Raw genomic sequence first — 14,807 nt, 5'->3', positions numbered from 1 at the left:
CTTCCAGCACATCAATTTTGTTATTTCTTCAACAGGCTCCAGCAGGTGGAAGTTATTAGTGATTTTTTTTGCTGTTGGCATTAATTATCTTAGTGCAATATTGTTGCTTTTTACGTTAAAGCAGATTTTTAAACATGTAATAACTACTTGGTTGAATATATGAATGGCAAAGCGATTCCAGACTCCTTTGTATCTCTGGTAGTTTGTCTTTGGAAGGACAATTATTAAAGCGATTCTTTATTTTTTGCTTGTGCAAAATATGACGTTTTGTGATGTTACATTGTGTTATAGTTTTTGAATACACAACCGAAGAGTGTGAACTTGTGATTCCTGGCCTTCATCATGTGTGTACCATTGTCAGTGAACATTGTATCATATTTTTCATTACTGATTTTCCATTCTGTTAATATTGCTTCAGAGTCACGGTACATGTTACATGAGAACCAGAAATTTCTTGGTTGACAAGTAAAGCAGAAGCATAGTTGCATTCCAGAGTAACTCACCATCTTGTCAGTTTTAAAGATTTTCAGTTGCTTCTACAGGGCTGAATATCTGTAAGATTGAGAAATAGCATATTTAATATTAAGTAATATTTTATATACGACAGCATATAGTTAAGGAACATTGTCTGGTAGTATGTTTTCTAGAAGACCTTTTTGCCTAGGATTCAGAGCTTGGGTAAATATAAGAAATTATTTGTTTTTAACACTAAAAATGGTAGTTTCTAGTGATCATTTTGACAAGTTTTTTCACATTCACACTTTTTTTTTTTTTTTTTTTTTTTTTTTTGCAGTACGCGGGCCTCTCACTGCTGTGGCCTCTCCCGTTGCGGAGCACAGGCTCCGGACGCGCAGGCTCAGCGGCCATGGCTCAAGGGCCCAGCTGCTCCGCGGCATGTGGGATCTTCCTGGACCGGGGCACGAACCCGTGTCCCCTGCGTCGGCAGGTGGACTCTCAACCACTGCGCCACCAGGGAAGCCCACATTCACACATTTTTAGTCCCCGTAAATTGGAAGAAATGGGATTGTATTAAGGCATTCTTATGAAATCTATTGTTTGGTGGTTTTATTAGAACAAAGTATGTTTTCAGTATCTCCTTATTTTCTTAACACCACATTTCTCTGCATTTTTTATGCATTTATCTGAGTTGAAGATGGTAATGGATATTGGCTTGATTTTGGAGTTTGTCCTCCTTGTAAAATTTTGAGGGGACAGAATTGACACTCTGCTTTTAATTTTTTATCAGAAGATGTGAAGAATTCCCAAATAGGACTTTCTTGGAGGATGTATGGTCTAAAGGAGATTAAATAGAATAAGCTTTAAAATGTGGGTTTAAATTTTAATGTTATGAGTGCGGTTCGGTTTTACAAAGATCAGAATTCTGATACAGGCTCGTCTCGATTCTTATTTATATTTTGGAGCCATATTTATGGCTGTGGGAGGATACTATGTTCTTCCTAAGTTATCTTGGCAAACTGTAATTTTCTTGATACTCATAGTGTCTGTCAGTTTATTTCCCTAATATTTAACATTTCAAAATTTTTAAATTTTTGTACATAAAATTAATGGTTTTTATGGGAGGATGGGGGGAGGGAAGGACTGTCTTCATTTATTTGACTGAGAAGGCAGTGAGCTCTTCCTAAATTCTCAGACCATTTTTTTTCTTTTTTCAACTTAGAGTTTTCAGTTGTCAGTATTTTGGTCTTTCGTCTCTCCTTGAAATACTCCTGTAATTTTACAGACAAGTTTTTGTTTTCTGTGTGTATTTTTGATCATGGAATTATTCAACACATATTTGTTACTACCTACAACATTGTAGGCGTTACTCTGGGTGCTGGGGATAGAGTAGCGTACAAAACAAAGCTCCTGTCTCCTTAAAAGTTCACCTTGCAGTAGAAGACAGACTAAACAGATAAAGGAATGAATGTGTGTTAGCTGGTGCTAACCATCAATTTGGGAAGGGGATAGAGAGGAGAGAGAGGAAGAGGTATTATGGATGGATTGGTGAAGGAGGTGCTCTCTGAGGTGGTCTAATTAAAGCAACGACCACATGAAGTGCAGTAGCTTGTCATTTAAAGGTCTGTGGACAAAGCATCCCAGGCCAGGGAAAGGCAGGTACAGAGGCTCCAAGGAGAGAGAAATCTTGCTGTGTTAGAGAAACTGCAACAGGGTGTTGTGGAGAGTGATGGGAGATGAGGCCAGAGTGAGTTGGGGACAGATCATGTAGGGTTTTGTACGACCTGGTGAGGAGTTTGGATTTTATTCTGAATGTAGGAGTAAGCCATTGCATGTTTTTGAGCACAGAAAGGATGTGGTCCATTTGTATTTTTAAAAGATTGCTTTGCCTCTTATAATAAGAGATTGTAGTAGGAGGCAAAGGTAGAAGCAGTTAGGAGGCTTTGGAAGTAATCTGAGCAAGAGGTAATGGTGGTACAAACCGGACTGGTATAGCAGTGAAGGAAGTGAGGGAGGGCATCCTTTAAGCTAATGATAAAAGTATATTGAGAAGAGAGTGTCATATGCTCCTGAGAGGTGAAATAAGGTATGGACTTGAGAATTGACCATTGGAATTAGCAATGGATGTTATTTGATGACCTTGCCAGACCAATTTTGGTGGTATAGGATTGGGCACAAAGCCAGGTTGGAGTGGGCTTAACAGAGAGAGGGTAGAAGGAGAGAAATAAAAGACAATGAGTGTAGGCACTCTTCTTAAGGAATTTGCTGCACAGAGAAGCAGGGAATAGGGTGGGAGCTGGGGAGGGAAATAGAATGAAGATAGGTTTTTGTTTTGCATTAAGGTGGGAGAAATAACTGCATGTATGCCAAAGGAAAGGATCCAGAAAAAGAATAGCCATAAAGCAGGAAGGAAGCTCAGGAGAATGTGGTGTCCTAAATGTCAAATGAAGAAAGTGTGTCGGGAAGGAGCAAATGATAAATTGGGTCAAAGGCTATTAAGAGATCCAGTGAGTTGAGGTGTGAGAATTGCCCTTTGGATTTCGCCAGATGAAGGTTTCCGTGAGCTTGACAGGGACCAGCTTCATCGTAGTGGTGGGTGTAAAAGCCAGATTGGAATGAGTTGAGACAATGAGAAGAGGAAAAGTAGGAAGACATAACTACAGACAGCTCATTTGACAGGTTGCTATAAAGAAGACGGGCAGGACGATGTGGTCGGAGAAGGGACGTGAAGCTTTGCTTTTCATATAGAGAATAGGAGAACGGGTGCCCTGAGGAAAGGTTGTCTATCAGGAACAGGTGCAGAGGTAAAGTGAGTTGTTACTGATGAAGAAAGGGGGGTAGAAAGAATAGTAGGTGTTTCCTTTTCTTGGTTTTTGCGGGTAAAAGATCTAGGGAGGTCATTTCTTCATGTGAGGATGGAAGATAGATTGAGATTTGAGGAGATTTTTTTAAAAAGCCTTGGGGAATGGTCAGCTGGTGGAGGGGGAAGAAGAGTGACTGCAGGTAGGAGTAGGGTTGCTAGGCTAACCTGAGAGTGCGCTTCATGTCTGTGGTCACACGTTGAAAGCAGTGGTTCTTAACTGGGGGCAGTTTTGGCCCCTAGGGAGTATCTGGCGATATCTCGAGACGTTGGTGGTCACAGCCGGGTGTGGGGTGATACCAGGTGTCTAAGGGGTAGCGGCCTGGGATGCTGCCAAGCATCCCACAATGTACGGGACAGCCCTGCGACAAGGAATTATGGTTCGCATGTTAATAGTGCCGAGTTTAAGAAACCGTGGTTTATAGTGAATCTTGTCAGTATGTTTATGAGGTTTTCTTCCTTCTTCCCCCACCAAGAAGTATTTATTAAATTTATAAATAGGCTGTGAAGAAAACTGACACTAAACAAACATAGTCACTTAGATTGCGTTAGGCGCAACTACTGTTGGTGAGGTTGGCAGACAAAACCTCTCTGAAGAGGGGCATTTGAAGTGAGGCCTGAAGAGTGAACAGAAGCCAGCCGTGGGAGAGCCCTTGGAAGTGGCATTCCAGGCATAGGAGACAGTATTATAAAACCCCCCTGAGCCCCAAAGAGTAGATGAAGTAACAGCATCTCTTAGGAATTTTCTAGAAAGAGAGATGAAGTAACATATTAATGGTACCATGTAGTTGTGTTTCTAGTGGCTTCTATTATTCTAGTTAAGGAAACTTCTTTTCAAATGTTTTATGGGAAAATGGTCTAATGTATTTATTAAATGCTTTTCGTGAGCTCAGAAATACATTCCACAGACTACCGGCCAGGAAGAGCATGTTCCTTTCCAGATAAGCCTCCAACTTCGAAACAAACACATAACGTGAGAGCTCGTAGTCACAAAAATACGTGGAAAATATTGCAAACACTCGAAGTACACTATATCTGACTTCTGTGTATCAAATTTCTTCTTAGCTTATTTAGTAAATATTTATAATATTTAGTTTAAATCCAAGGATTACAATAAAAAGTACGTCGAAAGAAAATTCTTTAGTTCTTCCCTCCTAAATTCAGATCGGATGACAGTTTATTATCCTAAGTTGTAATTTTTATTATTTACCTTGAAATAGTGCCTCTAAAGTATATCAGTATTTTGGACCAAGTTTTATATACTCTGAAAAATCTTTTATATCCTTTGGATCAGATTTATTTATTCATCTGAAATTTAGAAATCATATTAGTCAGAACTCTTTTAGATGCAAATGACAGAAGCCCAACTCAACTAAAAAGGTAAAAGGGAAATTGAAAGAAACCAGGATATGTTAAAACCAGAGGAAAATCTAAACTCAGCTGAGGTAAATGGCAGCTGAAACTTGGGAACAAATAGAATCAGAAATTAAGGACTTGTGAACGCTTTCTGTGGCTCTCCACTGCATGTTGGCTTCATTCTTTTGTGACAGACTGGCTTCCTCTAGGGCAGGAAATACAGCTGCCACACGCTCCAAAGCCTCACATCCACAGGTTCTGCCACCGGGGACAGATCCTGTGGGTCAGTCAGGTCACTCTAAAAACAGCCAGAGCGAGAGCAGCAAACACTTTGCCAGGCATGATGCTAAATGTTTTGCTTGTATTAACCCGTTTAATGATTTTATGAACCCTCTGCAGTAGATATTATTATTATACACATTTTGTAGATGAGAAAACTGAGGAATGGAGAAGTCAGGACAATTGACTAAAGTCCCAGAGCTTGAAAGTGGCAGAGCTGGGGGGTTTGAACCCAGGCAGTCTGGTACCTTGCAGAACTGCCAAGTAGCCATTATGTCATATTCATTGAAATCAGTCACACTGAGGGGATGGAGAGGTTTTTTGGTTTGGTTTTGTTTTTGACTGAAGAGTTAAACTATGCAAGACAGCAGGGATATGGTTTTAATTTTTTTGTTTTTTCCTATAAAAAGATATGACAACTGAGAATATTATAATGAACTGTTTTCAGACCTTCGAAAAATTCCATGAGTTTTTGTTCGGAGACACACATGATGTGGGTTGCCTGCACAGCATCTTTCCTGTGTGCTGTAGGGTTTGCCCCCTAGGAGACATTTGCCACCGTCCAGAATCATTTCTGGTTGTCACAACTTGTGTGGTGGGTTACTACGGCATCTAGTGTGTAGAGGCCCAGGATGCTGCTGAAGACCTTAACAGTGTGAGACGGACCCCTCTCAACAAAAGAATTACCCAGCCCCAAATGTTAATAGAGCTGAGGTTGAGAAACCTGTACTAGATAAACTGGGCCATTTTCTAGCTAAGAGTCACTGTTTGGGATGAAGAGATTAAAAAATTCCGAATCTTTGAGTACTTGTGAAGAGTGAGTATGTCAGGACCAAGTATGATGCAGGGTGAGGGGTGTTGGGGTCACATTAGGCTGGGGTGCCTCGAAAGAAGGACTAAATAATGGAAGGAATTTGCAGCAGTAGATGTAGAAAAACGGAGCAGACAAAGTTCGATAGTTTCAGTGTTTTCCCCGAGGATCAACTGTATGCGTACAAGTACAAAGGTAAGGAAACTTAAATCTGTCCCTTCTCCCTCTCTCCTGTACCTGATGAAGGTCTCATAGGACTAATTTTAGGACAGCATTTTAGCAATATTCTTGACAAAAGTGAGCTAAAAGTAGGTTTTGTGATTTACTCTGATTTGTAACATTGAAATTCATTGACAGATTGAAGACTGTGGTTTGTGTTAAAAGAAGTAGAGCCATTATTATTTTTTTAAAGTTATTTTGTGATTTTGGGGTTATAACAACAGGCAGCATTTTTATTGAATGCTTTCTGTGTGCCATACACTGTGCTAATAATAAGTCAGTGTTTAATCTCATTGAACTCTCATAATAACCCTTTATTTAAGATGGTTACAATGAAATGTGTGTTTTACTGAGGAAGAAAATGAGTCCCAGAGAGGTTGACTACCATCCTCAAGGACAAACAGCTATTTAGCTAGAGTTGGAATTTTGGTTTGATTCCATAGTCTAAACTCTTTTAACACCAAATGGTGTGCTGCCTTTTCCTCTTAAAGACAATTACAGTCCTCTCTCATACTGATTTTCCATCTGTGGTTGAAGTTTTGATACCACTAGGTAATTCTTTGTATATTGCTCTTGGTTCTTGTTAGTGAGAGAATTTATGTATGTTTGGAAACAGATACTCCGTATATATTTGAAAGATTTGAAAATTGAAGCTGTGAAATATTTTTTTCCAAATGTTCCTAAAATAATTTATTGAATAGATTTAGTAATAATTTAAGGTAATTATTTGGATGTGATGATTTTGGAAAAATGGTTATATTTTCCTTATATATATAAAAGTTTGGTATTATTAAACTTTACAGTGTAAAAGATAATTAAGATGAAATATTTCCCTTTTAGTTTTAATCTCACGTAGTCCATCTGTGTCATACATTGGACAGAATCTTTCCTGTGAATTCTGTGTGATAGGGATTTTAATATCAAAAATAACATAGATCCCTACCTCTCCCATATGGGGCATCATTTTAAAAGAGGGGATCCTTCGTATTAACCATATTTGTGAATAAATTAGTTTGCTTTTAACATTTCTAAGAAGTATGTGTCAGTCCATCAGATTTTGATCTCTAAAGCAAATAACTGTTATACATATACTGTTATTTCCTCTTTGCGAAGCTTAAAGTGAGGAACATATGCCATTGTCCAGAGAGTAGGTGGAGGAAGGGGGCACAGCACAGCTGGCCAGAGTGCTCTTTTCAGATTTCTTGTAATAGGGGTGAGCAATAAGGTGTTCTTTTTCATTGATAAAAATATTGTTACTTTTGTATTTTGTTTCATTTACATTTACCAGTAGTTCCATATTTGGAGAAAAAGTATGGAGATTGGGGGAGGGGAGGGTATGGGATGCCTGTGACACCAGAGTCTGCCTTTCCTATAGTTACGGCAACTACAAGGTTTGAATCTGGTTTCCTGGACGTTCCTGACCCCCTCCTTCCACCTTCATCCTCACTGAGTCATGGCAAATTCTTGGGCAAGATTTATACCATCGCATTATTTTTCCTCTGCAAATTTATGAAGTTGTAATAATTGCTGGCTCCCTTTGTGTTTGTTTGCTGTGTTAACTTCTAAGTTACATACTTTGTATATAGTTGATACTGTTGAATAATCAATCTGTGGGTTAAATAACAAAAAGTTTGATTATTCTTAGGAGTATAGAAAATGTAAGAAATACTGGTTTATGTGTGGTAAAATTTAAAAATGGGTCATTAATTGATATCTCCCTTCAGTCTTTAAGTGTGGTTTGAGTACTGTTTTCCATGTATTCCCAATAGGATTTGATTCTGCAAGAAGGACAATATCCCTATTATTTAAGAATAATGGTCTCAATATTTACTTAGTTGAGAAATCTATTTTTGATGTTAATTTCAGTTGAGAATATATGCCTCAAACATTTTAAAGAATATATGCCTCAAACATTTTATAGCATAGATATTAATCAAATGTAAATATTGCAAGTTATATGTAAAAATCTAATCTTTTTGCCAGTTTTGCCTTATGTAACTTTTTTGATATGTGGAAAAGAGGGACAAGAGCTATAAACTCAGAGCCAAATGTGCTTTTGTTGTTCCAAATTTTCTACGCCAGAAGCATATAAAACCTGCACCTGTTGGTAATTATGAGCAAGCCAGCCTTTGCCGAATCCCAGGCCTCTGCTTAAAAGCTTTTTTACTGGAACTAAATGATGTTGCCATTTTTATTTTTAGGTTTGCTGGCATGGGTAATCTCATTAAGGTGCTAACCAGGGACATAGACCACAATGCAGCACATTTTTTCTTGGACTTTGAAAGTAAGTCTCTTAGCCCTTCACGGCTGGTGCATAATGGTAAAGGTGAAAGATTAATTATACTCACACCACAGTGAAGGCCAGCCAGACTATCTGTTAATAAAGTATGGGGATCAAACAAAGTTTGCATGACTTTTTTCTTAATCGTAGGCAAGCATCACCATCATATGTATAATTTAGTTTTTCATTTGCTGAAATCATGTTGAGTCTGTAGCCAGTGCTGTCCTTTCATTAGTCCATGAAGCAAGTAGCCTTATGATGAACATTCTAATAGTATGCCTTAGTGACTATGCCCAACAATCTGTTTGCTTATAATCTTATGATAATTTTTATGACAAATCAGAGTTGTGCTGCATATCCAGAATCAGTACTTTAAGTAACCTCCACAAATTATTGAGAATCCAAATTTGCTTAGAAATACATGCTTTATTTAACGGCATACAGGAAGTAGTTTAATATTCTGCTATTTTAAGGTGAAATGCAAAGGTGAGCTGTGGCCAAAACTCTTAATATTTGGCTTTGAAATAAATTGTTGTTTCAGTGCAATATTAAACAAGATTACATGTGAATAATTCTTGATCAGAAATTTCTTTTTCAGAATACTAGCACTATTGGAATACTTAAAGAATTTTTCATTATAAGGCCATTAATGAAACTTGGGAGAATTTTAAGAAGAATTAGAGCAACAGTTGTGCCATTGTGTACAGGAAAACTACATTTCACCTCTAGGTCCTACATATCAGCACCTTGAGAACCCGGTTTGCTGTCTTCCAGAGCACAGTCTGGGTAACCTGAAGGACGAATTCATGGCCTAATGAACATTTTCCCTGTTACTGTTTTTCGTTTTTTTTGGTTTTTTAAGTAAATTTCAGATGTTCTTTTTTATAAAGGGATATTTTCTCTTTTCTCATTCTTGTCTTGACAGGTACCTTAACATGGGGAATCTTCTTAAAGTTTTGACATGCACAGACCTTGAGCAGGGGCCAAATTTTTTCCTTGATTTTGAAAGTGAGAAGATGATTTTATATCTATTTTTCTTTGCCTGCAGTAGACTGCGTTTGTCTTGCACTAAATGAATGTTTCCACTTTGCCATCTTTTTAACTTTTGCTTTGCATGACTGAGCTATGAATTGTTTGAGTAAAATTTCTGGTGCCTTCTAGAACTGGAAGTCATATTTTATAGATTAAATTGTGATAAAATGTTTTTGAACTTTTGTAAGAGACTCATATCTCTTAGTTGGACATTATTTTATAATTTGAGATCTCTAATGAAAATATTTGAGATTCTCTGAAAACATTTTTATGAAAAATTTTGGTGGAAAGGACAAATGCTACTTCAAGCTTTGTTAACTAGAAGCCATATTTGGGGAAAATTTTATTGCAGTTGAGAAAAATTGACTTGGTTTCAGTTACTCTGTGTACCTATTGAAATACTTTGAATACAAAATCTGTTCATGAAGGCCATTCAGAGCTCAGTAATTTGGGCATAATATTAAAAGGTAAGTGTGAACCTTAATTATTTAATCTTTGCAGATAATTAATTTGAAAAGTTAAATTCATTATATGTATTTATTTCAGGAATTCATTTTTTTTCTAACTCTAAAAAGAAAAATAATGGGTTCACAGACCTTTAAGTAATTTGCCTTCTGTTTGTTTTATGTTGCATGACCTATTATAATATGGTCTAAGAGTGGCAGGTAAGTGTCATTGACCCCTGTGCATGTTGAAAAGCTTTTGCTTTTTTGGCTGTCAGTGTTGCTTTAGCTTGTCTGGTTGTCAAATTGGGAACAATGATATTAAATTGGTGTTTCAGTGTGAATCTTGCTATTTTAACTCATCATTAGAAAATTGTTAGGAAAGGGTGAAGAGAGAGCTTTTAGGTTATAAATCATGTGACCCGCTCCCCCCCGCCCCGCATTTTCATCTGAGATTAAAACATTTGAACAGATTTTTAAATACTTAAAATTTAAGACCTTTTCTGATTTTTAAAACAAATAAATCTCTTAAAATAAATCCACAGAGAGATATTACATTTTCCCATCAACTTCAGTTTAGTTTATGTGATATTATACAATTCATTCTATTATGAATAATTTATATATTTTTTTCTTTAAACCAGGACAGTTCATATGAGCACATTAATTTATAGCTTATCTCCATTTGATGGGATAATTTTTGGTCTCTGATATTTTTCTACTTTTATTGCATTCCTATTAATGTTCCGTTACAGTTTGGGTACTGTGTGCAGGCCAGCAAAGAGTAGTAATGTCAATATCAGGACCATATTGTTTGGTTTTTAGGGGACAATGTTACCGAGTAGTAGTTTTCTTGACCCTTCTCAACAATTTAACAGTGCTGTTTTAAATGCATGTTTAGCATGAATTTTAATCAGCTTGGGGATGTTGAGCAGATTGCTGACTTGAAGATTATTCTTTCAGATGAGGCAACTTACATTAGAGCTGTATTTTAGTTTATTTGCATCTGTTTCAAACTTGCTGTTGTATATTTTCCTGCTATTCTGTCTCCTTTTTACTCTTTGTCTCAAGTTCCTTACGTTTGCAGAATCTTGGCTTTGATATAGTCAAGATCTTGTTCAAGACTTGGCACTTGATCTTTTTATAAACCTAGCATTATGTTGTGGTCAAGTGAAAAGCATGAATTTACTGTAGTTTAAAAAATATTATTGGGTCTTGGTTTTCTAATCTTTGGGAGTTTAGATCATTATCCTTAAATTTTAAATAGCTAATTTAGTAGCAGGAAAAGGTAAAAATTGCTAACAAGAACAATAATAACCAACAATGAAGAACTATATATAAAGTGTTAACGTCTTAAAGGCAGATGTAAATTAAATATTTGTTGCTTATATCAGCCAATGTAGAACTTTTGGTTTGACACTTACTGGTATACTGTAAATGAAATTTAGTGAAAACAAACTGCAGACTAGGCCAGAGTTTGTCCCTTGTTAATTCTTAGTTACATTTTTAAATGTTTTCTTTTGAATCTAACATCAGAGTTCTCTTAATCAATTTTATCTGTCATCCATTTGAATATTTGTCATCTTTTTGGAAATATGCACTTGTAAAAGTGTATTTTATCATTAGGCTACTATAGTGACCCCTTGAAACTTCCTTTCTTTAACCTGTTTTATACCAGATTCAAAATTGCCAACACAGTTGATTTGCCAGTTCATTATGATTACTAAGGATAAAGTCATATTCTTTTATTAAATAGAGTATTAGTACTACATTATTTCTAGATGAACAGTAATATTTAGGTTACCAGAATAATTTAGCTTTACTGTTTCCATCATTCTGATTGGTTAAATCTAGCTCAATCCATGTCCATGGTTCCATACAGACAGATGTACTGGCGTTTTGCATCAAGCTGTATAAAAATTAACTATTCTGGTAATTTTAAAGTATGATTTAATGGAATCCTGTAGTTTCCAAATGAAGACGGTCTTTAATCATTATCCCTTAATTTACGTGCTTGCACACATACATACTGTTTTTCACTTCAGTTCAGCCTGCCTCCTGTATGCCAGCCAGTAGGTACTGGGGATGCAAAGATAACTAAAATTCAACCCTTGCCTTTGGGGAGTTCTCAATTCAGTAGAAGAGAGAGAAATACAAATCATTAGAATAGATAGAAATGCAAACTAATTATTTACATAATTTACATCATTCAAGGTGTAGTTCAGGAAGGGGATTAACTTTACCTAGCTGTGAGTAGATTGGGCATGGAAGACTTTCTGATGGTGATATTTGAGTTGGGTTGTGAAGGGTGAATTAGAATGTTTCAGGCTGTTTTAGTGCAGTATGTTGTAGAAAGAAGGAACAACATGTAAAAAAGCCTTAAGGCGTGAAATGACATTCTGTGTTCAGTGAAACATATCATTATCTACTCGATGTACTAGAAAGAGGGTCTTTTTCTGAAAGCAGATTGTACCTATATGATTTTAAGAATAGTGGTTTAATTAATACTCATATGTAAGTCCAGAATTGGCCCATACAGTTCGGCAGCAGTTATGCTAATGACAGCATATTAAAAGCACTGAGTTGGGGCCTGTACAACCTCTTCTAGTTCTTGAAATTTCTTACTTTATAATGACATTGTTAATTTATAGGTCATTCTAATGACAGATCTTTAGCCTGAGTAACTACTATATCTATTAGTTCACTAGAGTGTTTCTTGGGAGAAGAGGAACTTTTATATTTATGTCCCCTCCCAACCTTAGCATAGTCCTCTGTAATCATAGAAGTTCAGTATTCATTAGTTAACCTTGATTTAGTTATCTCCAGGTAGGCCAAAATAGGAGAGTAAATATAGGTGGTCATTTGTAAGTGAGAAATGAATCTTACTTCCTTTGATTCTTTGTTATAGTGCCTTTCCACTTAGTCATACATTTCTTCTAATTCTTGTGTCTTTTGTGTTGCCTGTTCCCCTTACCCCCCATTTACAAAAAACATTGATAATACCCACCCTTTTAGTCTAACTTTGTTTTTCCATTTTATTTTTGTGTATTTTCAATTGCTTTTCCCCCATACTTGGAAATTTCTGGTGGCATTTTCTTATATTTATTTTTCTAAAATGATGTAGGATTATATTTATTTAGAGTTAAAAATGCATAATAGCCTTCTTTAACACATGCTGGAGGTATATTTATATCTCTGTACCTTCTCATTCATTCAATAAATATTTATTATGGAAAATCTACTAGGTACTGAGTTTATATACTATACAGTGGTATGTACTCTACATTGAGGTCCCTGCCTCGATGAGACTTGTGGTGATTGATATACTGTAAATATTTAATGAATGAATGCAAGATTAAAGCAGACAGACCCCTTATCACAATTACAATTTCTACGTGTCTTTTAATTTTTTTCCTTTCATAGCTGATCCTTTGCCTCCTTTTGTATCATAACAGCTTCAATTTTAGCAATTATTTTCAGTGACTCTTCTGTAGGAAACTGGTGTGAATTTATTAAAAAAATTAATTTTACCTTCAAATAGTACGAGCAACTGAAATATGCTGTAATTTCCCTTGAACAGCTTTTAAAACTAAGCTTGATGAGTAATCACTGTGGTTACTCTCAGTAGTATAGTAGATACATTTTGCAATCAATTGAATGGCCGTCTGTTAGCTGGCTAAGTGACGTGTTTTTCCTCAAGTAATAAAAGTTTTCATTTTTTGCTATGAAAAATCAAAGTGACAAGTCTTGGTTGTATTATATGATACCATTTTTGGAAAAAAGTGTTTTATTTTATGGAGTCCTTTCCCCTCCCTAGTATTTCACCCTTTGCATGACTTGCTATCAGTAAAGTAGTGCTTTACCTGTCTGCTATTTTCTGTTTGTCTTCATCTCTACAGCAGTCTTCAGCAGCTTTCAAAATTATAAATGTGACTTTCCTGTGACAGTCTAAAAAATGTTTAATCAGTGTGGTGCTGGGTACTTTTTCCACCCTTAGGGGAAACTGGAATCTTCTCCTTTATTTTTAAATTTCTTGGTATTTATTAAATCTTTAATAATTATTAACTACTTCCAAGGTCTATTTAAATCTATCTGATAATGTTTCTTTTGTATGTAATTCTCAGTGTCATATTTTTCTGTTAACAGCTAGTCACCACATCCAAAATACATAGTTTAGTATTTTCAAACTTCACAAATATCTTTTACTATATAATAGTCAAAATATTGTCCTTTGTCATGAATTCCCACTTCATGAATTCAAACTATGATATGTGTCTACTATTGATGTTATGTCCGTAGTTTCACAATTCCATATGAAAAGTATAAAACTGCTGTTTTTGCATGTGAAACTATTTTTCTCTACTGCATCTGGTGTAAGTATAAAAGTTATGAGGTGTACCTTTTTTTTTTTTTTTAGTGTGTGTCTAACTGTGACTTTGGAGAACATGGTCTGGCTAAATGTGAAAAATACTACTGCCAAATGACAAACTCTGATTTTTAAAAAGTCATTTAGCTATAATATCAGTATTTGCTCCTAGTAATACCTTTATAGCTTTGGACACAGACAGGGTCTTTTTAATTTTTCAGTTGACTCCTTGTGTAATTATTTTGTCATAACATTTTCATTAAAAAAAATACATGATTTCTGAAAGTAAATTTGAAAAATAAGGGAACAGATATGAAAACACAAATTCTTGAGCTGGCTTTGCATGTGAATGTTACTTATTGTTGCTGTAGTAATGTCTTAAGTATGTTGAAATTGATACTGTACTTGTTGATTTAAAAAATATAAATGGTATATTTTTGACTAGTTGGCAGGTTTAATAAATGGAATTGAATTATGACTTGCCCCAAGCGCAAAATAAAGTTACAGGTTTTAGGCATCTGGACTCCTAGTTTCACGTGTGAACTAAGTTTGTAAAATTTTTCTAAGGAAAGGAATAAATAGATCATTGTGTACTTATGGGGAGGTGGAATATGTGCAGAAAATTCTAGGTACTAGTTTTATATGATTGGTGAACAAGAGATTTATCAGAAATGTTCTTAATTCATGTTATAAATTTGGTCTGC

General features: G+C 35.8%; 1 protein-coding gene across 7 annotated transcripts in view; it reads left to right on the top strand.

Annotated features, from left to right (window-relative positions):
• Positions 1-14,807, top strand: part of CYRIB (CYFIP related Rac1 interactor B) — a 153,789-nt gene that overhangs the window by 113,738 nt on the left and 25,244 nt on the right. For 5 of the 7 annotated variants that reach the window (XM_073794759.1, XM_033843106.2, XM_033843109.2 and 2 more), the window contains one exon: positions 9,188-9,270. In XM_073794759.1, the coding sequence (XP_073650860.1) occupies positions 9,198-9,270 (73 nt within the window). In that variant the 5' untranslated portion in view covers positions 9,188-9,197. Of the gene's footprint in view, positions 1-8,182; positions 8,266-9,187; positions 9,271-14,807 lie in introns of those variants that run through there. The other 2 variants (XM_073794758.1, XM_004316830.4) reach the window with 2 other exon arrangements.

The sequence above is a fragment of the Tursiops truncatus genome, chromosome 17, assembly GCF_011762595.2.
Source record: "Tursiops truncatus isolate mTurTru1 chromosome 17, mTurTru1.mat.Y, whole genome shotgun sequence".
Classification (NCBI taxonomy): domain Eukaryota; kingdom Metazoa; phylum Chordata; class Mammalia; order Artiodactyla; family Delphinidae; genus Tursiops; species Tursiops truncatus.
Note: the sequence above shows the minus strand (reverse complement) of the source record. Positions and strands in the feature narration are given on the sequence as shown.